Source organism: Carassius auratus, chromosome 23, assembly GCF_003368295.1.
Source record: "Carassius auratus strain Wakin chromosome 23, ASM336829v1, whole genome shotgun sequence".
Taxonomy (NCBI): domain Eukaryota; kingdom Metazoa; phylum Chordata; class Actinopteri; order Cypriniformes; family Cyprinidae; genus Carassius; species Carassius auratus.
Window position 1 is genome coordinate 5006839 of NC_039265.1, and position 23405 is coordinate 5030243.

A 23405-nucleotide genomic window follows, 5' to 3' on the forward strand; every position below is an offset into this window, starting at 1 on the left:
CAAAAATGCCTTGACCCCCCATTTGACCCCCCAGCCTCTTCCTGATTAAAAAATATATATATTCGGGATAAAGATCCAAAAATGTTTCTCTTCAAACTACGCAGAACAATAATAAATAATAATTATTTCGACATTTATTCATACACTGAACCGAGAACCGTTTCTGTCGGACGCGTCCGATTCGAGAACCGATGAGCTGATGATAACTGCGCATGCGTGATTCAGCGTGAAGCAGACTGACACAGAGCGCATCTGAACCGAACTGATTCTTTTGGTGATTTATTCTGAACTGATTCTGTGCTAATGTTATAAGCGCGGGTAAACCAAAGGCTTGAATGAAGGGCAATCATCGCCAATGACGGCATTACATCGAGCGCAAAAGAACCGGTGAACCATTTTTTTTTTCAGCTGGTTTATTTGATCGAATTGTCCGAAAGAACCGGTTCACTTGAGCACCTGCTCCTTTGCCCCTTAAGTGCCCTTTTGTCAAAGCAAAATTTCCTCATTTTTTTTTGTAATAACATAAACTTTTGTGAATGCCTGCCCACGCCCAATCATAATATTAGTACAATTTATTAATAATAATTTAGCCGTAAATAAAATGACCAACATGATGACCGTTCACCTGACTACGACCTCATCGAACCAGGAAGATACCTCATGCTGCACGCGCATTTTTTAATTGCTAGAGGATATTTTCAAAATCGTGGCATCTGGTAAGTGGTGTTTCATTCTCAGCGAAGTGATTTTGGTGTTTATTTACTTTGGTGTTTATTTTACAAGAACGATGTGATGTGAGAACATGCAGATACGTTGTTTATATTGCAGTGTGTAGCCTGTAGTCAAAGAGTATAGAAGTAACTTCTATACTCTTTGCTGTAGTGTAGAAGTAACACTAGCGTGCTGTTTGAGGGAGAAAAGTTTCACATGCATCGAGGGGTCTGGTCTTTTTTATGTTATTTGAATAAACTTTTATTATATTACAGTACTTATTTATTTTTAACACGTAAAAATAATTATCACAACACTGGTAAGGCTTATACAGATTTTCTCATTCTCTGAATTATCATTATAAAAATAAAAACAATTCAGAAATGAATTAAAATATAATTATATTTTAAATGTGATGCAAATATTTTTTCTACAATAGCAACAGTGTTTACAACAGCAAGACCACTTTAGCCTGTAAACTCAATAATATCTATCTGGAAATAAATGTACAAATATCAATGTCAATAAAAATGCATAATATACCTGACATGAAAGTGCAGTGTGAAGGATATGAATAACAAATATAGCCTGTCATTTGTTTACATTGCAAAGGTGTTTTTGTTGTTTAGTAGCAGAAATATGCAGTTATTAGCCATGTCCACTGTATTTTTTGTTGGTTTTCATGAGACCCCCCTTGAAAAGACCAGGACCCCCCCATTGCCCCCCCAATCAAAATTGTCTGGAGCCGCCACTGAGCAGAACTAACTACTAACAAGACAAGTACTCAATTTTTTTTACATTAGCGCCGCCTTGCGTAAAAGTACATACTTGATTCGACATTGAAAAGTCTTGAAAATACATTTTAATTCACCATCAGCTTTCATCTTATAAATACATTGGTCAAATGCTACAACTAATCAGCGTTCAATACGATAAACAACTGTTAATTAAAAGTGTGCATATCTGACAATGATTTAAGTACATTTAATCAAGTTTAATCAGTTCAGTTTCTTTTGAGATTTAAGTCAAATAATTAATAACTCCTGATACATTGCACAAACTTACATTACAGCAAAACTGTGATTCATTGCTCTTCCGTTTTGTAAAAAAAAGAAAAAGAGGACTAGCCCCTTTTGTCTTCATATCAGATGAAAGACCAGTGCTGATAACTGTTGGCAGGGTCACAGTTTCTCATGATGATGTTGCCATACTCCACCATTAAACACTTACTGAACAGAACATTGAGGAGAAGATATATCTGCAAAGAATTACAAATATACAAAAAGGTAAGACAACAACAAATCTCTAGAAAATAACACCCACAAAAGTTTGGGATTATAAAATCACTTTGTGCCATAAATTCTTTAATAATTTGTGAAATTACGTAGCCAGAGGGAAAGGGATGTTAGGATATGTACCACACCTGTTCGGAAACTAGAATGAAACTCCACGTCTGCTGTGGAGCTGGGACGGTTCCTTCACCCTGAAAGTTGCAGAGCTCCACTCGCACAGGCGCAGGCTCGATCGTCGCGTGTAGACACAGCTGCTTATTAATATTATGCCTCAGCTCCTGATGTGACGTATACTCAAAATACTACAAAGCAAAACAAATGTTTGATGAAGTATAGAAAAATGGCAAATAAAATATTTAATACGAAAATGTTAGTACTATTTGTATACTATTATAGTTTTTATTAATTACATATTATGAATTATTGCATTAATGATTTATTTGCAATGTGCTTTTGTTTATTTTGGCCAAACAAATGTATTAATAATGGGTGATAAAAAAAAAATAATAATAATGCGAGGGTGAAAGCAGTTATCATAAAGTACCTGATTTATTCCCATTTTGTGGCAAATAAATAAAACCACCGACTTCCCTCCAGGATTTTTCTCACCAGTATCAAGACAAGTGTTTGTGGCAATGTTCTTCAACTACAGACAGAATATGCACAAATTTGTTGTTGTTTTTCCCCCTGGTAATAGCGATGGCAATAAATCTGAAATTATAACACTACATTACCGATCCAAACAGCACAGGGTTCAAATCGGGCACAAAGCCCTCAGTGAAAATGTTTTCTAGGTACCAAGAGAAATTTCTGCACTGCAGCTTCTCTTTGAGCTTCAAGCGCTCACTGATGTTCCCATATGATTTCTGTGCTCCTCAGAGGTAGAAGAGAAATATGTGAGCTGTACAATTAAGAGTTTTCCATCTAAGATAATGTAATTCAACCCTCAATCTTACCTCTGCTGCAATGGCAGCAGCCTTCTTATTTCTGTTGTAGAAAATCCTCTTGTAATCATCCATCCAGACTTCTGCGAGGCGAACCTGGTTGCGTGCAATCACATCTATGCCTTTAGGGAAGGAATGGGGACTTTTGGTGCGAAAGATGTGGCCGACCACAGAACAGGGAATGATCTCTAGACTGCCTCCACACAACCATACCTGCAAGAGCCAATACATCCGGTATGACACCAGAACAGTGGGAACAACAGTTGTTTGTATTATTTATATAACATAAAAAATTTTATATTTTAAATTCTCTTATTTATAAATTTTCGTTTTTGTACTGTACTTTTGTCTTATATAGATTTTTTTCCTATTTCATTTTTTATTTCTGTTTTAGCTTTAGTAATTTTGGTACAACTTTTTTTATTTTATTTCAGTTGTTATTTTTACCGTGTGTATATATGTGTGTATGGATGTGTGATATATAGAGATAGATATATATATATATATATATATTAGGGGTGTAACGATACGCGTATTCGTATTGAACCGTTCGGTACGACGCTTTCGGTTCGGTACGCGGTACGCATTATGCATACCGAACGGTTCGTTGGAGTAATTAATTATATTTGAAAAAAAAAAAAAAAGAGAGAGAAAGAAATATAATGATATGCATTCAACAAGGTAGCCCAATAACCCAAACAACGTAACAGGCAACGCCCCTGACACTCCCGAAGAAGAAAAAAACACCATCTTATATGTTAGGCTACTCAGCAGGCGCTCGCTCACTCAGTACGCGCTGAAGGCTCGTTGCAAAATAGCCAATGCGTTTAACAGACTAGAAATGAGAAGATCCTCCAATAACCAACAGGTCTGGTGTTTGGGTGCACTTTGGATTCCCTTTAAGCTATAATGGTGATGGCAAGAGAGTGGTGGATAAAAAAACAACGGTATGTCGCATCTGCAACATGACAGGGTACACCAGCGGGATTACAAAAAAAAAAAAAAAAAAAAAAACCAGCGGGAATATCTGGGATATATGCGTCAGTACTATCTGGGAAAAGACGAAAAAAAGGAGAAACATGCACGCAGCAAACTATCCCTGCAGCATTTAGACACTATAGCTTACAGGGAATCCAACCCAAACACCAGACCTGTTGGTTATTTTAGGATCTTATATTTCTGGTCTGTTAAATGCATTAGACATTTTGCAACGAGCCTTCAGCGCGTGCTGAGTGAGCGAGCGCCTTAGGGGCCGTTCACATATCGTGCCTAAAAACGCATGGAAAACGCTAAGCGCGTCTTTCTCCTCCTTTCCAAAGCGCTTGGGCAGAAGCGCTCATGAGGCGTCTGTCTTTGCTAAGCAACAATGACGTGCTCTCTCCATGAGACGCGGAAATTTCAGCGAAGGATAAATGGATTTGCAGCTCTAAAAATCGCTTGCAGTAGCTCTGCTACTGAATTTATTTCAAAATTGCAATCCATATACAACTATGATCAGCTGTTCCTTCATCTTGGCTGAGCTCTCAACGTTGTTACGGGAAAGGATGAAGCTGATTGGTTGGTTCTTGTCACATGACCCGCGGTGCGCTTGCGGCATTCTGAAAAGTTGAGATGTTTTTACATTTTGCTGTATCTAAAACGTATCGAACCGAACCGTGACATCAGTGTATCGTATCGAACCGAACCGTGAATTTTGTGAACCGTTACACCCCTAATATATATATATATATATATATATATACATATATACACATATATAAAATAAACACACATGCACAATTTGAATTAAATGTAATGAATTAAAGAAAATGATTTGTAATGATTAATAACAAAGAACTGTATTAGAATTAGAATAAACATTTGTCAAATGTCAAAATCTTAAATTTCTGAATTTAAGTCAAAACATTGTTTTACATAAAAATAAAAATAATAAAGTTCACTCAATAGATGCAAAAGATAGAAACCCATGAGAGGGTCTTACCCTAAATGACATTTCTATGTTCTCTGCTCCCCAAAACTCCATCTTGTCATCATAAGTTCCAATGTGTTCAAAGAACTGCTTGTAAATGGCAAAAAGCCCTCCGGCAATAGTGGGTGTCCTGAATGAAAAATGAAACCATGTGAAAACTGGCGTCTCATATGCGACAGCAATATAAATGCAATTTAAATTCAAATGTTTTATGAGAAAGGGGTCTCCGTTTGGGTAAATCTGTAGATCATTTGCCTGACAGGATAGGTTTCATCTTTGCGTTTCACCCGCTCTTCTTCAGGTATAGACTCCCAGCCAAAGCTCAGGATCCAGTCAAAGTTCCCCCGAGTTTGTGTGGGGGCCGACATCACTGGCTTAATGAACTTTAGGTTGTTCTTGTCGATGACAGCAATGCTTGGGCTCACAACTGTAGTAGGTTCCTGAACTAACCGGGCCAACAGGGGCTCCAACCAACCATAGAAACACTCACCTGACACAAACATACAAGCATGAGAACTTCAACTCTGAATAGACTAATGTTTACCATTCTCTTCCTTATGTTTCCACCTTTTACTTTAATAAAACACTACGTTCTCACAGCTTTATGAATATAATAGATTAACCTTTTAGAGGACTAAGAATTGAACTTGCAGTCAGGAGCCACTACTAGATTTGAGACCTCCATCTAATTCAATGTGCATAAAGCCATAGGTTGGGTTGCACTATATAAAGATGCCCACAGTATGTACTCACAGTGGGAGTCCAGGAAGGCGAGCACCTGTCCTCCAGCCTCTCGTGCACCCATCAGTCTAGCAGAGATTAGACCTTTCCTCTCACGCTGCCTCAGCACACGCACAATCTCAAGAGACTGGACGTACTGCTCTAATGGGGCTTTGAGATGACCTGAAATGAAAAGAAATAAAATCAACAACAAAAGTGATATTTGGTGTAAACATGGTGCTGCTACTGTGTTTTGGGTGGTTTCTAAGGCAAAACTAGGGTGTTCTGGATGGTTGCATTGCTATTGTGTTCTGGGTAACGCCTTAGATACCACACAGAACACTCAGGTAATTCCTAAATAACTCCGAACACAACTGCATTGCTATCACATTCTGGGTTGTTGCTAAGGCATTGATATTTTGTTGTGGGTTCAATTCCCAAGGAGCACACACACGGGTTCAAAATATATATATATAGCCTGAATGCACTATAAGTCGCTTTGGATAAAAGCGTCTGCTAAATGCATAAATGTAAATTGCTAGTGTGTTGTGGGGGGTGATGAGGCAATGACATGTTCCGGGTGGTTGCAAAGTCGTTTTTAAGATGGTTTGGGTGCTGGCTAAGGTTTTGATAGTGTGTTGATTGATAGGCTGTTCAGAGTGGTTACTAAGCCATTTCTCCTGGGTTGCTTCTTAATGGCTCAAGTCAAAAGATCCCATCGCCAGGTCTTTATGATATTGCTTGGCTCCTTCCGTCAGCATGAGTCCATTAAATTCATTTGCTCTTTTTATTGTCGACCTTATTCAAAGGAGATAGCTAAAAATGCAATGCATATGCCTTTACTTACCTTGAGTACTTGCATCATCCACCAGTAGGATTTCTTTAAGTAAAACAGCCGGTGTAGTGTGTAAGACACTGCTGATGGTGCGGAGAAGAGTGGACCATGCCTCGTTGTGGAACACAATGATCACACTGGTAGTGGGCAACCGTGGACATCTGCTGAACTTCTGCTCAATGCATCTTGGAAGAGTAAGAGTGAACTAGTGCTACATGATCAAAAGGTAAATTTATGAATGATTTAGCTCTGCCTCTTGTGGTACTCACTCTGGAGGCCGCGTGTCGACACCAAGACTGCGGTGGAGGGAGATGCGGTCACTGGCAAACTGGTTGAAGCCATTTCTGTTAAGACCCTCCTGCTTCTCCCTCAGCTCTACAGGTGTCAAGATGCCAGTCGTGAAGGGCTTTCCATCAGCTCCAGGTCCTTCTGGATCCTCCTGAGGTCTCTCTATGTGAGGCCTGAGCTCTTCCATGCTGTAGAAACCAGAGGAACATCTGGCATCTCCAGATAATGCAAAAGCCCTTTCAAAAGGTGGTATAGAGGTATGCGTCTGAACATGCCAGAAGGCACTGGAATTCATTCTCACACTGCCTCTATATCTTGGCTTTAAGGGAAGATCTTGATACCAGTAGCTGGCAGACCTCTGCCCTCCTAGATCAAGCAGTAAAACCCACAGAATGGCGATTAATAGGCTCAGTCCCAAGATGCTCAGTTTTATGGGTAGTTTACATGGAGTAATTCGGAAGCTCATCCTAGAAGAAAATAAAACAAACAGGATATTATCTTGAAGTTCAGCCATTTGTAGCATCGGAAAATGTCTGCAGTAAATTGGTGCTGTTTTCAGTTTCAGTAGTTGACAAGCTCATATTAATTAAGGAAATAATGTGAAACATGTAATATTTAGTTAATTTGTCACACAGCAGAACTATTTTAAAGCTACACTATGTTCAGTAGGTTAACGCTTTGTTTCTAGACAACCATAAACCAAATTGGTGATATGACCAACAAATATTTGAAGTCTATAGTGTTAGCTCTAAACTGCTGTATGATACAAGTTTGTTAAAATGATAGGAGAAGGGTAATTGAGCCAAAAGTATTATTTTACTGTAATTCAATAATATTTCATAAATTTTATACCAAACATTTTTGATTTTGTTCTGGAGTTGATTTTGTTGAAAATGTTAAACAAGTCTATTTATGAAAATTGGTCATTGACGTTTTTTAGGAAGTTGTATTTCCCTGCAACACTTATAAGTTAGAGGTTGAGTAAATAGCCCAGTTTGCACACAGATTTTACAAAGTCATATTTATTGTATTCTCCATCTTTGACACAACATGAGGTGAAAATGTTTAGTTTTACTTAACCATAATCTGTGGCAAGCTTTTTTGGGAAAGCCATACATTGAAAGCAGTTTCTTTTAGATCTAAAGTTATTATTCCCAAGGATGCACCACATCATGACATTTATGTAAATATTTAAGTTGGCCCTGGAGCAGTTTAAAATCATCCTACATGGAGTTGAAGAGCATTGTTTTAGCAGTGCTCCTCTGAATATGTGGCAGTGCCCAACGGTACAGGACATCTTATCAAAAACAAATGTTGAGTAATAAAGAATTCAAACTACTACAGTTTATTAAATAACTATTTTAAGAAAGAACCACAAAGCCAAATTTAAAAGACTTTATGTGACCCTGAACCACAAAAACAGTCATAAATATCACTGGAACATTTGTAGCAATAGCCAACAATACATTACATCGAATTTTCTTTTGACAAAATTCATCAGGATATTAAGTAAAGATCACGTACCATTAGAATTTCCAACCGTAAATGAATCAAAACTTAACTTTTGATAAGTAATATGTATTTAACTTGGCTCAAAAAGTGGTGCTTCAACTTAAGTATGTACTTACCTGCACTAAAGCGAAGCGTTGAAACCACTTCTCAGTTGTAAACAAACATACACGCCAGAGAAAATAGAAAATGTAATTTTTTTCTTAAAGCAGTAATTTATGACGTCACGCCAGGTGCATCTCATTAGATTATTTAACCCTTGGTTTAATTCCTGCACAAACACATCGTGTGCCAAGTAACAGCGAATTAGTAAGTTGACTGAGGTGATATTTAGGAAGCAAGCTTAATATGATTGACTTCGAATCGATTTTAGGATTTAGGTCATACAAGTGCTGATAAATAAACGCGAGATGGGGGCGGTGCTAGTATCCATGGCAACAGATCAAACAGTGTTTGAACACAGCGCGTGAATCTCGTGCTAGACTCTCCTCGCTCGGTTCAGCTCGCTGTCGCTTTGCTAGTTCTCATAATGGCTTTCTTCGGACTCACACATTTGGGCTATCAGAACCCTTTTGGGGACAGGATGGTAACATCTACACAAAACAATCTTACACGAGGTATGGCTGCTTTGGTGCGACGTTAATAATAGCACGGCTCCTTCGACGAGTCTTCAGCTCATCTGTTTACCTTACATTACTTACAGTATTGAGGTCCAATATGTTTGTTTTTTTTATAGAGCTCGGGCGTAGACGTCATGGAATGGTGCATTGTGGGTAACGGCGGCCATTTTAGAGGCATCGCAAAGCAGGTTTGTAATAAGATAATAGCCAGTCTCCAGAAAAAGTTATAGAACGTGACAAAAAAAGTTGCCTATACCTATACGGACAAACTTAATAATGAAGCCAAACAACGCTACTTAAAAAAAAAAAGAGGTTGTAGGCGGAATCGATCCCTATGAACACATGAAAGTTTACCAAGCCTCAGTTTCCCTGATAATTTATCCTACCGGGTCTGTGGAGTGAGCGCTTACACCTCCGATCAATTTAAAAATGTCACTTTCACTTTTTAAAAAGTCACTGGAGGCTCACCTGCAGATCATAAATGGATCTGCAAATTAAACGTGGAGAAAACAATCTTTTTCAGTAAGGAAATGTTAACATTAACCAAGCATCAGTGGTGACACACACACACACACACACTTATCAGATTCTGCGAGCTATGAAGCTTGTCTATGCGGGTTTGTTACACTTCAGGAGTAATTACTCACCTATCATACTTGCAAAAATCCACTGTTTTCCTCCGGTAGTTCTGTAATCCGGTATAATATTGACGAACATTCACCTCAGACACAACCCACCATTCACCAAAACAAGACGCTTAACTTCCTATTTTGAAGTTCGTTCCAGTTTTTTTTTTTAAACAAGTTGTTCAAATTTGTTAAATACAGTCAGCACAAAAATATCAAAAAGCAAATTAAGTTCAGGATTGGGTCAAAAGAAAATGTTTAAACAAAAAATACAGACACTAAACTGACTCCCTTACTGGCCAAAAACTAGAGAAAACGTAATGTGTTTGTGTCTGAGTTTGTGTGTGTGTATGTGTGAGAGAGAGAGAGACCATACACAACATGTCTCACCATAACTATGTATTATAATATTATCGAAGGTGATGGTTTCCCTCCGTACAGTGGCGACCCAAGCCATCTGACGCCTCTTGGTGATTTCTGACACCTTGTGTTTTTTTTCCAAGTAGGAAAATGTTGAAAACTAATATGATTTACGAGGCGTTTGCCCTGTCGATCATGAAACCGATTACAGCAGTTCACAATACAGCAATACTGAACCATTTTCCAAAAAATAATCAAAATGAATGACCAAATGACCAACGTTACCTAATGCCTACTATACAGTACATCTACTTCTGTACCGCGATTCCCACAATGCATTGCGACGTGACGCAACGATCCCGACCTCTATTTTCAGACTCATCAGACCTGCATCTCGGCAGCCAGAGAAGATATCAGGACTTCTGCAGACGCGTTCAGAGGGGTAAGTTCACACTAAATACATCAGACTCCCACATACTGAATGTGTTCTTACATGCTAAATAGGTTTTGCGTGTGTGTGTGTTTTAGTTCCTGTAATTATGCTTGCTCATAATTGAAAGTGATATGTTTAGATTATTGATTACAATTGTGGATTTTTCTTTTTTTAGTAAACAAGTCTTCATATATTTTAAGACTAAATTTAATTTTTTTTTGGTGGTCAGTGTGACATTGATATCTTGTGTTTCTCTTGTTAGCTCCTAAAGAGTTGTATCGTGTACCTGTGACGGACAACCAGCAGTACGGCTGGTGGGTTTCCACCGATGGCCTGAAGAAGCAGGAGCCTTGGACTCAAACCCGTCGCTTCCCACGCAAGAACAGCGAAATGACAAAGTATGAAGAATCATAAGCTGTGTAGGCCAATGTGTGTCAACTAATGGATAATACTCTAATAATGCATATTTCACTTATTTTCTCAGGTTTGTGAATGAGATGTCAATGACCAGCCCAGACTTCAGCTTGTTTTGATTCCTGGTCCATGAATCTGTCAGACAGTTTGTTCAAATGGTGACCACAGTCCCATAATACTGCAACACTGCATTGTGTCACTTTGCTTAGCAGAAGAGGAGGTGCAGAGGACACACAACTAATACAAGTGTTATGTATCCACTGGACATCTATGGCTGTGCCATATTGTTTATAGAATTTAGTGCAATAAATTTAGTCCCAATCTGTTTGTGTTTAAATGTTGTTCTTTGCATATAACTGCATTATGTTGGCTAAGTCCAGCAATTATAAAACAAATGAACCGTTTGTGAATAAACTTGACCTAAAGCAGTTTCCATTTGGAAATTTCTTCCTGAATTTGATCAAAAACTGACTACTACAGGATGAAATGATGATCTAGGACCATGTTTAGTACCTTGACAACAGTAGTATTTGAAATACAGATCATCAAATGCATAAAATATTTACTGAGCAAGGCATCTTGCAGAAATGAATCAGTATAAAGTGAAGATGTAAAAAAAAATAAAAAAAGAGTGATACTAGTTTGATTATAGAAGTAATAATCAGTAATTGTAAATAAATAAATCTGGTGATTAAAACAGGTGAAATCTACAATGTACCTATCAATATTCTGAAGCAAAAAAAAACCTTTAATGATTCATCATTTAAGGTGATGCAAACACAATGCCTAATAGATACTAAAATAATAATAATTAAAACAATTTAAACAAAACCACAATATAAAAAACTCAAATAAACCAGACTTTTTTATTTTTAGAGGGGGAAAGTTTTCTATATTCATCAAGAGTCTTTTCTCAACTTTCCTTTGCAAAGTTGAAATGCTCGTCCCTTTTCTAATCCTTCAACTTAAGTAAAAGCAAGAATGAAAGAAACAAATAAAAAGGTAAACTAAAATAAAGAGAGGATCAGGAGGCGTTCAGCCCTGATCTAGACAGAGGCCCCAGGGTGAGAGTCAGTAGTACTCAAATACACTCCTGCGTGTCCGCAGTACATCACATACCGTGTTTGCTTCCCTCACGCTCAATCTCCACTCGTGTACGCTTTTATTGCACATACAGGACGGAACAACAGGCCTTTGGTACGAACATGATCAACTGACATGCAATGATCAAGCTACTGTACGATCCAAGCAAGTTTTCAATAAGTAAAGAACCCATAGCAGGAAAAGACAGTGCTTTGGCCGTCATGCACGTCACTGGAAGAGGTGAACGAGTTGACCAATGTTGCCTCCACCAAATGAATCGCATTGTACACCGTGTGAAACAAAGAGGTACTGTTATCATATGCTGATTTTTTTCAATTAAGGCTAACGTACTGCAGTTCTCTATGTTATTATTTAGCTGGCTAGCGACTGTTTACCTAATGAATTTGAAGTTAGATTTAGATCAGTTTAGATTTGTATTTTACCAAGTGGCTTTCACTACAATGAAGCAGAACAAGCGTTGGAGGGAATATTGTTGATCTGGTCATACGTCAAAGACTGCAGTTGATCAGTTAGTACCAAATGTCTCAATTTAGGTCTTTGTTCCCTTTTCTCAGCTGGAATGGAATCATAATCAAATAGATAAAAGAACAACCAGAATAGGAATTAAAAAAAAAAAACAGATACAGGGGTGATACAAAATACCCAAACAACTTCAGGGAATCCAACAAACAAACAAAACTTGTAGAGAAGATGCCTCAGTCAGACATGCTTTTGAGCTGTTTAGTTTGGCAAGAAAGCAGCTAGTTGTATCATAGAAACCTCACAGTGAAAAGAGTTATGCCCCTTCGAGATTAGAAAGCACAGTATTCAGTCATAATTTATAGATATATTTCTTTTGTTTTTAAAAAAGTCCTTCTAGTATGAACTGGATCTTGATAAACTGTCTTGTACCGTGCCGTGGCTTTTCCCCAGATGCCTCCGAAAAACTCCTTTTTTTCCCTTTTATTTCATTTTGTACCAAAAATACGTCTTTGAAAAAAGAAGAAACGGTGGACGGGACACACGAAACAGAACTGAAGTCTTCCTTGAGGACGCACTGAAGGCCCAGACCTGGCCGTACTTCAAAAAAAAAGAAAAAAAGAAAGAATAAGGGAGAGAGAGAGAAAAAAAACGATTGTTCCCAACACTTTTCCATGTGGAATTCATCTCTCTGAAGGAAAAGCATGACTTTAAATCAATCAATCAGTCCTTCATATGATCTGGTGAACAATGCTCTACCAGTCACCTGGATTGCTGGACAATCAATCAGTTTAATTTACTTTAAATGATAAAACTTCAGAAGAAAAAAAATCAGGAATTAAATCAAGGGGTGAGGACGTCAGAGCATTTCATAATATTCAAAACTTCCGCAAACGTCTTTTCTATTAAATACTTTGGTCTTTGGTCAATAGTTCTCTTCTTAGTTTATACAGATACTGTATTCGTACACACACACACAGATATACGAGCGTACGGGTTTATGTACGGTATAAATGTGTATGCGTTTTTCACACTCGTTCCATAAAGGACTTTTTGCACAAAACATCAAGATCAAAATAAATAAGGAATTCCGAACAGAACATGAGTACCTGTATTTATATTCACCTGAAATAAGAATAACAGAGGGGAAAAAAATGTCACACAAAAATAAAAACTGGAGAAAATGCCTTATGTAAATCGTTTTTCTTCGGCAAGTAAAGGCCTTTGTTAAATAAACAGACTTTGCATCTTTCAAGCAGCCTGAGGGAGAGGCTTAAAACAATCGTCCTTCAAGGTGCACAGCCATATCCAGGAGCGCCACGACTCTCCAGTCTGGAGTCTGCTTTGTTTTTCTTCAATAATCTTCTTTCTTCAAGAGATGGCGATGGCTGCTTGTTTGTCTTCTGCTTGCCTCGATCAATCCTCCTCTCTAGGGAATTGTCTCTAGTGCGCTGCTAACTGTTGGGAGGTCCGTCGTTCAGGAAGTAAGTGGTCATCTCACCCTTGCCTTTGACCTTTACGACCCCTCGACACTCCAGCTGGTAACCTTTACCGGCCAACACCTGGTGCAGGTCTGTGGTCACCTGCAAACATCCAGTTAAACGTCAGAAAATCACTTCTGAAACACTTTCTCCTGATGATTAAGGCATCTAAAGGTTTGAAGGTTTACCTGAATACGGTCTGGGACCCCTGTACTGTCCATCCGACTGGCCACGTTCACTGTGTTTCCCCAGATATCATACTGGGGCTTCCTGGCACCAATAACTCCTGCGACCACTGGCCCAATGTTCAGACCTGCACACACACACACACACACACACACACACACATGCATATGCCAATGTAGAAATGTACACTTAGTATTCCTGTTTCAAGAACGTTTTATAAAAAAAATTACGTCATGTTGACGCCATGTAGTGTGACCGGTATATTTTTGTATTATTTATATACTCTTATAGTATTTAAATAATATTGGGAATTTGCTTTTATTTTATTATTTTTATTTCTATTAAGCTGTAAGTTTTTTTATTTCAATTTCAATTTTATTTTCTTTATTGTATTACAATTAGTTGCCAAGGCATAATAATAATAATAATAAAACTTTTAGTCTAATATTATAAATGAATTATTATTTTATAAATAATATAACAATTTATAATTGTTATAATTATTATTAAAAACACAATTGTGTACAATATTTTACATAATATTTATATACAATTTTAATTAAAAAACATTTTATTTATTAATAAACAATAACAACACTTCAATAACTATCAAGTCAACTTAAGATGCAAACACACCTTAATATTTTCAGAAAGGTTTTTTTATTATTTAAAAGAACTTTCATGTAGTTTTGTCAATCTGAATGAATCCAATCCGATTTTAGATTCTGAAAGTTCTGTTTATATGAATCCTGAACTACCTCACATTGTCATAAACTGTGATACAAGCATGCACCACATGAGTTTAATTTGGCGGACAAAACTTTTATCAATCAAATCGGCAAACAATGGACACCTATGTGACGGTTTTGAAACTCACCGATCTTCATCTGGAAGTTGTTGAAGGAATGCTCATTGATGTATTTCATCTGCTCGCGGAGGTGCATGGCATAGTCGGCCAGGGCGGTTATGTGCGAGCGCCCTTCCTTGTCATAGGTGGAGTCGTTAAGGCCAGATGCGGCCATGTAGGTGCTGCCAATGGTCTTTATCTTCTCCAGCTGCCTGTATTTCTCCTCACTGATGATCTGCAAGAGAGATATAGAGGAAAGGTTTTCATAAATAAACAGGACCGTTCACAAGATGCTTTCATAGTGGTCATACTGAATTAAAGATTCCCTTAATGGATGTTCATTTAAACCGGTTAACCATTAACCCACCATTAAAATTTTAATTTAAAAAAATCAGTTAAACGGTTTTAAAAAGTCATTTATCTTTTTTTTTTTTTAATTTATCAAAATAATTAAATTGGTTTGCTGCATGTTTAAAATATGCTACACGTATAAAAAAAAATTGTCTCTTGTGGAAAAAAACTAAACAAACAAACATAAGTCACGTATAATAAGGCGCATTCAGAAATAGGCCAAATGCCAACCCGAAATGTATTCAAACATTATAATAAACTGTAAACATATTTATGCTATTTCAGTTCCCTCTCACTCCACAACAAATCCTTTCAATTAACGGTTTTTACAAAGAACAAGAATTAAAAATAGGCCTTTCAGAAGCTAGAGCAATACAAACGACAAGCCAAAACTAATTCATTTAGGCTAAAATGAAACTGAAACCAATGTTGGGTCTCTCATTCGACACAAAATCAAATGTTTCCGTATTTGTGATGTATTTGAATGGCAAAATATTATTTATTATGCATGTTACTTCACTCACATTCTAATATCCATTAAAAAACTAAATGTATTGCATAACATCACGGCGGTGCAATGCTAACAGTGCTAACACTTAACAGCACAGATTGTACTACACATTTAAACTGAGCAGTGTGTTTTGTTCTCCATATGTTTGACTGACTGTATTTTATTATGATAATGAACAGGCTACCTTGTCAAGGTAGCGATGCTTAACTGTGTGTGTGTGTGTGTGTGTGTGTGTGTGTGTGTGCGTGTGGCACCAGTGCAATCACATGATTTTTGTTCTTCTAACAGTGGAAGCAACCTCTCCCCTTAGTCATAAAGCTAATCAGAATTGTAAAAGGTTTGCCTTTATTTGTGTACATTCACAATAAAAACAAATCTTGGGGCGTAAAATAAGCCTAAAGAAAAAGAGGACGCCGCTTTCTGCCATTTGTTTCCTTCCGTGCAGCACAAAAATCAACCAAAACTGCTTTTTCGTTCATTTTCTTAATTTATTATTTAAGTAAAAATATATTTCTCATAAAGGCCTATTTTTTTGTTTTATATATAAAACATATATGAAGATGTGAATCCTCATGTTCTGTTGCTTTTTGCGCATGTAAAATGAATCCCGGGAAACAAATGTTAGTATTTTTAACGGGTCACAGACACTTAATTTAGTTCAATTCTAATTGAAAATAATCTTGTTTGTTAACAGTTAATAATCTGATAACAAGCGTTGGCTGTCGGTTAGGAAAAATAACCGAAATGAACATCCCTAATCCCCTTCTTCTTTTCAAACCCAAACCTCATCAAAATCAGCGATGATCTCATTGAGGAGCCTCAGACACTCCACTCCCTCGTTGTTGGCCTCCAGCTCCACGTAGAACTCGGAGAAGTTGCTGATGGAGGCGAACATGACGGCCACACACTCACACGACTGATAGTACAGCTCGTCGTTCCTCCTCTCTATGGCTAGAAAGTGTGCGGCCACGTCTTTGGGCAGGATGTTGTGGAGGAGCCGGCGGTTGTAGGCCTGAAGTTCCTCCATCTCCTCCTTTTCTTCTGTGGCCTGTAGAGGAACAGACACATTGCATATTTTAAATTCTGACAGGATGCATTTCTCCATGTATTTTATAAACAAATTGTTTATTGACATTATTGACATTTTATTTTATATCTTCGTATTGTGTTGGCCAAAACACTGTAGGCTCAAGCCCTGACCTGAAGTTTCCAGAGGAAGTCTAGACGAGCCGTTGACTCCACTTGCTGGGCATGTAGGTACAGTGCTAGTACAAATACAGTGAGGATCACCGGGGTCATGACCTTTAGGGACACTTTAGTCACCCTGAAAGCACTGAAATGAGAGCGATCAGGTCAGCCACAGGATAAATTATTTACATCACAGCATGGATGTAACAGGATACAGGACACACTCACAACAAAGAGTTAGTGTCTTCAGGTAAACATTAAAAATCATTCAAAGAAATAATGAAGATATGGAAAAAAGGCTGTATTAACTGCACATACCACTGCTCAGTAGTAGTATTGAGATTGGACCTGTGGAAAAACCAACAAGAATAAGCATTTGTGCATTTAGAAAAACAATCAATTAAAAAATACTAATAACAGGAAGCATAAGAGATTAATTTAAGTCTCACCATTGCAGGGTTTCATTGAAAACACTAAAAAACAAAAACAGCAAAAACACTTGTTTTTACACAACATAAATATTCAGTGTAAACAAACACATTTAAACATAGCATTTATTTATATCACAAACGAACAAGCTATATTCAAATCAGAGATCTTTCAATTTTTTCTATTTTATATTACCTTTATTGCATTTTATTATTTTATTTATATTTATATTATTTCATAGTTCAGGTTTTAAAACTATCAAAATAAATAATCTATTAAAATAATCAAAATATAATAGCATATGAATTATTTTAAATAACATTGTTGGAACCCACAGTATTTCATATGTTAATACTAAATGAAAGTAATAAAATGTCATTATATTATTGAATGTAATCTCCGTAGAGGCTGGCAGCTGTACTCACAGAGCGTTAGCAGTGACGAAGAGGTCTGCGTTGTCAAACAGCGCCACCTCTGGCCACTCCACAAGCAGCAGGAAGGTGAGCTGGATGAGCAGCATTAAAGCCAGCTTCCCTATACTACTGATCTGCAGGAACACTGAGCAGGCCAGCAGGGTCAGCAGTACACTGTAGCTGAAATACTGAAAGAAGCATAGGGGATAAAACCTGAGTCTGCTTCCATTCACAACATTGTTTTAATCTCAGTGTGACTACACACACGTTTTACCTCAGGGAAGGGGCAGGAGGGAGTGTGGCTGGGACAGATATTCAGGCCGTCGGCTGCAGGGCGAGACAAGCTGTGAATCACACAGGGAGTCACCATCTCTGACGACCAGTTAAACCGCTCTGCTACACAGTCCACAAGCTTCTGTGTATCACAGGAAAACTACAGGAAACACAAAACATACACTCAGGCTCCCAAACACATCATCAGGTTTTCTTCTACATATCAGAACAGATTTGGAGAAATGTAGCATTACATCACTTGATGACCGACGGATGCTCTGCAGTGAATGGGTGCCGTCAGAATGAGCGTCCAAACAGCTGATAAAAACATCACAATAATCCACACCACTCCAGGCCATCAGTTACCATCTTATGAAGCTTTAAAAAATCTGTGCGTTTGTAAGAAACGGCAAACAGCATATCCAGTTCTGTGTCAGCCGCACCACACGGATACATTATCTACGATTATTTACGCTTTGATTTGAACGAAAGCAACATATCTGTGTGGTGCGGCTGACAGAACAACATACACTGTTTGAGTTCAGGGGGTACTCTCCAATATGGTCCATACAGTTAATGCATTTTCACTGTAACTGTTGTTTTTGGCTCAATATAAGTCCTTTAACATTATTATTGCTTCCTTCAGTGAAAAAGTCATCTCGGGTGAAACAGGAGAGAAATATGCCCAGATCAAGCACCATTTACAAGTGAAACAGTCCAAATCAGTTCTAAACAAATACATTGGTGGTTTTCGAGGTATCGATATTATGAAATATGGACTTATATTTTGCATAGTGATGAGATGGTGTAGAGTCAAAACATTTTAATGGTATGTTTGTTTCTTACAAACACAGGGCTTTTCGCTTGACATTGTGTTAATGGATGGACTGGAGTGGTGTGGTTTATTGTGATGTTTTTATCAGCTGTTTAGACTCTCATTCTGACGGCACCCATTCACTACAGAGGATCCATTGGTGAACAAGTGATGTAATGCTACATCTCTCCAAATCTGTTCTGATGAAGAAACAAACTCATCTACACCTTAAAGGGTAAGTACATTTTTGGCAAATTGTCATTTTTGGCTGAACTAATTTCTTATAAAATAAACACGCTGCACTTTTCTACCATTTTTGCAGTTTGACAACCTTAGTTGTTATTTATTTTTATTGAACAGATTATAACACTATGGACATTTTGACAAATATTGTGTTCTATAGACGGAAGAAAGTCACATACGTTTGGATCGACATACGCGTGAGAAAATGACAACAGAATTGGTATTTTAGGTATCATTTGTGACCATACAATCTCTTTGGAAGAAATAAGATTGTTAGCTAAAGTGTTAGACACACTAATGTTGTGTGTGTGAAGTGATTTGGCAGCTCTGCGTACCATATTGACAAAGGCAGAGATGAAGACGAGGATGAGGGTGAAAACTCCCACCAGTGTGCTGTTGGTGCGAGACTGAACAATCTTCTTGGACACGGTCTGCATAGCAGCAGGGAAGAGCTGCGAAACAGAGCGAAAGAAAGGACAACTGTACACGTTTGTACAAAAGAAAATGCAAAAGAATGAAAAAAAAGCATAATCAGACGCAGCTTACCTTTACACAGGAGTAAATGGCACAGATGAAGAGGATGTTGGCAAGAATGACGAAGATACTGATGTATATTCCCAGCATGACCAGAGTACTGCAAACCACACAGGAGCTTTCAGATTCATGTTAAGTGTGTGAGTGTGTGTATCGTTGTATGTACTTAGCTATATATTAGGCAAAAAGTTTTACAGAAGTGAGCTAAATCTGACAAAACATTATTTTATTAAAAAAAATATATTGCTTTTCATTTGTAAAAATGCAGAAAGTTATCTGTTAGGATTAAGGTGCAGTCGCATTAGCTTTTAGCATTAGCGTGGTACAAACAGATCTAGTGTCCATTGTCAATAGCATATGATATGCATGAAGCAATGCTCACATTAAAGCCACTTCATAACCAAGCAGCTTTCTTTTAGTCAGCAAGGCAAGTTTATAAATCTAGAACACAAGCGAAATCTGCCAGGGGAACTTTTTTGCACTCACACAAACCCATTGGAACGATTTCTATTGGAATGGCTGGATTTCACTCACAGGATTTCGCAGAGAAACAGTAAACATGATCGGCATCTTTAGAGTGTGGGTTAGGGTTATGTTATAGTATTTATAACTAGCTGTAAACAAAAACAAAACAAGGCTGAAAAATGTCCCCATTTAAAGGGACAGTTCACCCAAAAAAGGAAAATTCTGTCAAAATGTACTCACACTCCAGATGTTACAAACCTGTATGAGTTTTTTCTTCTGTTGCACACAAACTACAATATTTTGAAGAAAGTTGGTGACCAAACAGTTGACAGCCACAGACTTTAATAGTAAGGAAAAAAAAAACACAATGTAAATGAATGGCTACCGTCAACTCATACAGATTTGGATAAACTTGAGGGTGAGTAAATGAAGACAGAATTTTCCTTTTAAAGTGAACTATCCCTTTTAGTAAACAAGTGCGTGTGTGTGTGTGTGTGTGCGTGTGTGTATGTGTGTGTGTGTGTGTGTGTGTGGGTTTATCACTCACTGAGGGAATACGACGATCTGGATAAAAGAGATGAAACAGAAGACCAGCAGCGTACAGGCCACATAACCGCCAAAACGATCATCCACTTTCTTAGCGTACTTGAAACAAGACCAAAATATTAAATATAATTAAAATATGTTCATTTATCAATCTGTGCCAAATATGAATGCTGTGTGAGTTATTGTAGATTGTTAACGACCAACAACCACCCAGAAGAACGTGTTAACCTTATAACATGTTAAAAATTGTTCCGAACAACTCAATCTACTTCTCTTCTTCTTAAATACCAAACAGGAAATTGGAGGACATTTGATCTCCCATGACCTCATCCATCCTGTTAGTCTGCTAGACGATCCGCACTACTAAATTAAACTGGAGAGGGAAGCTGGATCTCAGCCAGCGTCTATGAGCCTGACCTTCTTCTCCAGGCTGGAGGTTTGGAAGGTGAGGAGGAACTTCTTCACGTGGTCTTTGCGGAGCTGGTCAATACTGCGAGCGTCAATGGCACGGCCCAAAAACTCGTCCACCTCGTCCTCGGGGTTCAGCGCCTCCTGAGCACCACGGCTGCATTTGGGAGCAGAAGGAGAGTTAGAAAAGCACATTTTATTTGTATCTTTTATATAACAAAAAGTGCATTTACTCTCTAAAGGCTAAGAAAAAAAACTCACTTGTCTTTGCTGGATGTTTCATCAATGCCCTGAGCAAAGAGAAGAAACAAATGTGAGCCCAAGAAGATTAGACAGATCTGAGAGTAATGTAGGAGGACTGAAAGAACAATGTAAAGGCAGAAATCGGCTGACAGGAGACAGAGGTCAGGTGAGTGTCATAGGAGGTCTCACCATCTGTCTGAAGACTTTGGAGTCTTTAGTCCTGGAGAAGGATCTGTCAGGCACCCACCGCGGCACCAGACCCTCGTTAGAGTTCGTCCGCGTGCGCTGCATCTTAGCCATCATGGCCTTCTCCTCTTTCTGAAACAGTCAAGGGCAAAGGAAAAGTTTTGCTCAAGGATCTTGAATAAAAGAGAAGCATTAATTAGGGATGCATTTAACTGATAAATGGCAAATAAAAAATAAACAGCCAATATTAAAATTCTATTTTCAGTCTAAAAGCATTAGAAAAATTAAAGAATAAAGAATAAAATGGCTAAAGAGTAAACACAAACAGTAAAATTATTTTCATATGCTAAATAACCGATAAATTACATTTAACAAATACAATTAGATTTTGTCTAAATAGATAAAAAAAAAAAAAAAAAAACACAAAATAACGCTAAATACTAAATAAAAAATTTTTTAAAGGGTCCAAAAAAGTTGTTTAAAAAACAATAAAGACTAAAATCCATTGTTTTAGTCTTACAGTACTGTATAAAATATATCAATTTTAAAAAAAGCACAGTAGTTTTGATTTGGCATAATCTCTTTATATTTAATAAAATTTTCTACACAGCAAAAATCGTTTTCTTTCTTGTTTTAAATATAATACATAAACATTATATATGCATAGAGAGAGAGAAAGAGAAAGAGAGAGTGAGCACAGTTATAGTTACAAAAATATTGTTGCATGAACTCAGCACAGAATGTCGTGTCTAACCCGCTTTTGACTGCAGCCCAACACTAGGAAGGTCTCAATGGTGTTCTCTTTCAGGTAGGCGTTTCTCTCCCCTCCAAAACCTGGCTCCACCTCATAGTCTCCATTCAGGTACTGCAGAGTAGCTTTAGTGATATGGATCCTCCTGAGGAAAAAATTATGTTACATGAATATTATGTCTACTAAACAGTCTGTCCAGTGTTATGTATAGCTGTGTGTACATGTCGGAGTCTCACCCGGCTTTGCCTCCAGCCTCCATGTGGTTGGCCAGCGTTACGTCGTTGGACCACACGTCGAATTGCCACTTTCTCAATCCAAGAACTCCACAGTGCACACGACCACTGTGGATCCCGACCCGCATGTTTACATTGACCCCTGTGACCTCTCGCACCAATCTGACACAAACATAAACGGTATTAATAAATCACATGCTCCAGTCAGTGTTATTTTAGTTTTAGTTTTTACATACTAGTATTCTATATAAGCTATTATTAGCAGTTTGGGATTTGACATTTAATTTGTTTTAGTAATTGAATGTGCTTTTGTCATTTTTACATTTTATTTTAAGTTTAGTTTTCAATTTTAGTTTTGAAATTTTAGCACATTAACTTTTGAAAAAATACAAAAATTCAGTTATTACATTATTTTAGTTAGTTGTGAGTAATTCAGAATATTTCTAATTGTAGTACTCTCCAAAAAGGCGCTGCAATATACCAGTCCAATTCATGGAATTATTATATAATTATAAATACTTATTATTAAACAAGAACTATCATAAAATAATATGAATAATTACATTAAATAATTAAAAAAACACTGACCACTTGCCCGAACTGTCATTTTAACTTTAAAATGCAATATAAAAATAATATTAGTTACCATACAAATCAATATGTGTCTTCTTCACAAATGTCTCATAAACAAATTGACATAAAACTATTTATATATTAATTTATTTGATATTAATTGAGAAAATGTATCCTCCCAAAACTGTTCTGAAATAAATCTCACAAAGGTTGATGTCTAGATGAACTGATGTCTAAGTGAGACTTACGAAATGGCTTCAATCATGTCCACCCCCATTTCCACGCAGCAGTGAGCGTGGTCCGCTCTGGGCTCAGGTAACCCTGACACGCAGTAGTAACAATCCCCCAGGATCTTGATCCGTAAGCAGTGGTTCTCCTGCACACACACAAAAGGGAACAGAAGTTAATTAGAAAGTTCAAGCTGAGGAGATGGCAGCTTCACGCTG

General features: G+C 37.5%; 3 protein-coding genes across 3 annotated transcripts in view; 1 reads left to right on the forward strand and 2 right to left on the reverse strand.

Moving 5' to 3' along the window:
- Positions 1 to 1557: 1557 nt before the first annotated feature.
- On the reverse strand, positions 1558 to 8483 carry LOC113041065 (polypeptide N-acetylgalactosaminyltransferase 6-like). Its single transcript, XM_026199359.1, has 11 exons — positions 8388 to 8483; positions 6741 to 7226; positions 6484 to 6656; positions 5670 to 5819; positions 5172 to 5406; positions 4929 to 5046; positions 2960 to 3160; positions 2738 to 2869; positions 2548 to 2649; positions 2135 to 2305; positions 1558 to 1969 (listed from the first exon to the last, which is right to left on the reverse strand). The coding sequence occupies exons 2-11, from the start codon at positions 7223 to 7225 to the stop codon at positions 1856 to 1858; spliced, it is 1881 nt and encodes a 626-aa protein (XP_026055144.1). The 5' UTR covers position 7226; positions 8388 to 8483; the 3' UTR covers positions 1558 to 1855.
- Positions 8484 to 8679: 196 nt separating this feature from the next.
- spmip11 (sperm microtubule inner protein 11) lies at positions 8680 to 11046 on the forward strand. The gene is made up of 4 exons (XM_026199360.1): positions 8680 to 8885; positions 10251 to 10316; positions 10570 to 10705; positions 10792 to 11046. The coding sequence occupies exons 1-4, from the start codon at positions 8798 to 8800 to the stop codon at positions 10838 to 10840; spliced, it is 339 nt and encodes a 112-aa protein (XP_026055145.1). The 5' UTR covers positions 8680 to 8797; the 3' UTR covers positions 10841 to 11046.
- Positions 11047 to 11561: 515 nt separating this feature from the next.
- adcy6a (adenylate cyclase 6a) overlaps positions 11562 to 23405 on the reverse strand; it is a 54213-nt gene continuing 42369 nt past the window's right edge. Inside the window, exons 7-24 of the mRNA XM_026199358.1 lie at positions 23208 to 23335; positions 22390 to 22548; positions 22157 to 22298; positions 21406 to 21534; positions 21235 to 21263; positions 20983 to 21130; positions 20567 to 20664; positions 19567 to 19654; positions 19356 to 19472; positions 17965 to 18123; positions 17703 to 17878; positions 17298 to 17321; positions 17167 to 17196; positions 16861 to 16993; positions 16445 to 16708; positions 14829 to 15033; positions 13954 to 14078; positions 11562 to 13867 (exon numbers count right to left, since the gene is read on the reverse strand). Of these exons, the coding sequence (XP_026055143.1) occupies positions 13739 to 13867; positions 13954 to 14078; positions 14829 to 15033; positions 16445 to 16708; positions 16861 to 16993; positions 17167 to 17196; positions 17298 to 17321; positions 17703 to 17878; positions 17965 to 18123; positions 19356 to 19472; positions 19567 to 19654; positions 20567 to 20664; positions 20983 to 21130; positions 21235 to 21263; positions 21406 to 21534; positions 22157 to 22298; positions 22390 to 22548; positions 23208 to 23335 (2283 nt within the window). The 3' untranslated portion in view covers positions 11562 to 13738. The remainder of the gene's footprint in view (positions 13868 to 13953; positions 14079 to 14828; positions 15034 to 16444; positions 16709 to 16860; positions 16994 to 17166; positions 17197 to 17297; positions 17322 to 17702; positions 17879 to 17964; positions 18124 to 19355; positions 19473 to 19566; positions 19655 to 20566; positions 20665 to 20982; positions 21131 to 21234; positions 21264 to 21405; positions 21535 to 22156; positions 22299 to 22389; positions 22549 to 23207; positions 23336 to 23405) is intronic.

What these genes read in the sequence shown, in the direction of transcription:
- spmip11 (XM_026199360.1), top strand. Translation starts at nt 8,798, where the DNA reads ATGGCTTTCTTCGGACTCACACATTTGGGCTATCAGAACCCTTTTGGG. An exon ending in ACAAAACAATCTTACACGAG is followed by an intron (nt 8,886 to 10,250) that starts GTATGGCTGCTT and finishes CTCTATTTTCAG; the next exon opens with ACTCATCAGACCTGCATCTC. An exon ending in CTGCAGACGCGTTCAGAGGG is followed by an intron (nt 10,317 to 10,569) that starts GTAAGTTCACAC and finishes TTCTCTTGTTAG; the next exon opens with CTCCTAAAGAGTTGTATCGT.
- LOC113041065 (XM_026199359.1), bottom strand. Translation starts at nt 7,225, where the DNA reads ATGAGCTTCCGAATTACTCCATGTAAACTACCCATAAAACTGAGCATC. An exon ending in GTCGACACGCGGCCTCCAGA is followed by an intron (nt 6,657 to 6,740) that starts GTGAGTACCACA and finishes TACTCTTCCAAG; the next exon opens with ATGCATTGAGCAGAAGTTCA. An exon ending in TCATTCTAGTTTCCGAACAG is followed by an intron (nt 1,970 to 2,134) that starts GTGTGGTACATA and finishes AATTCTTTGCAG; the next exon opens with ATATATCTTCTCCTCAATGT.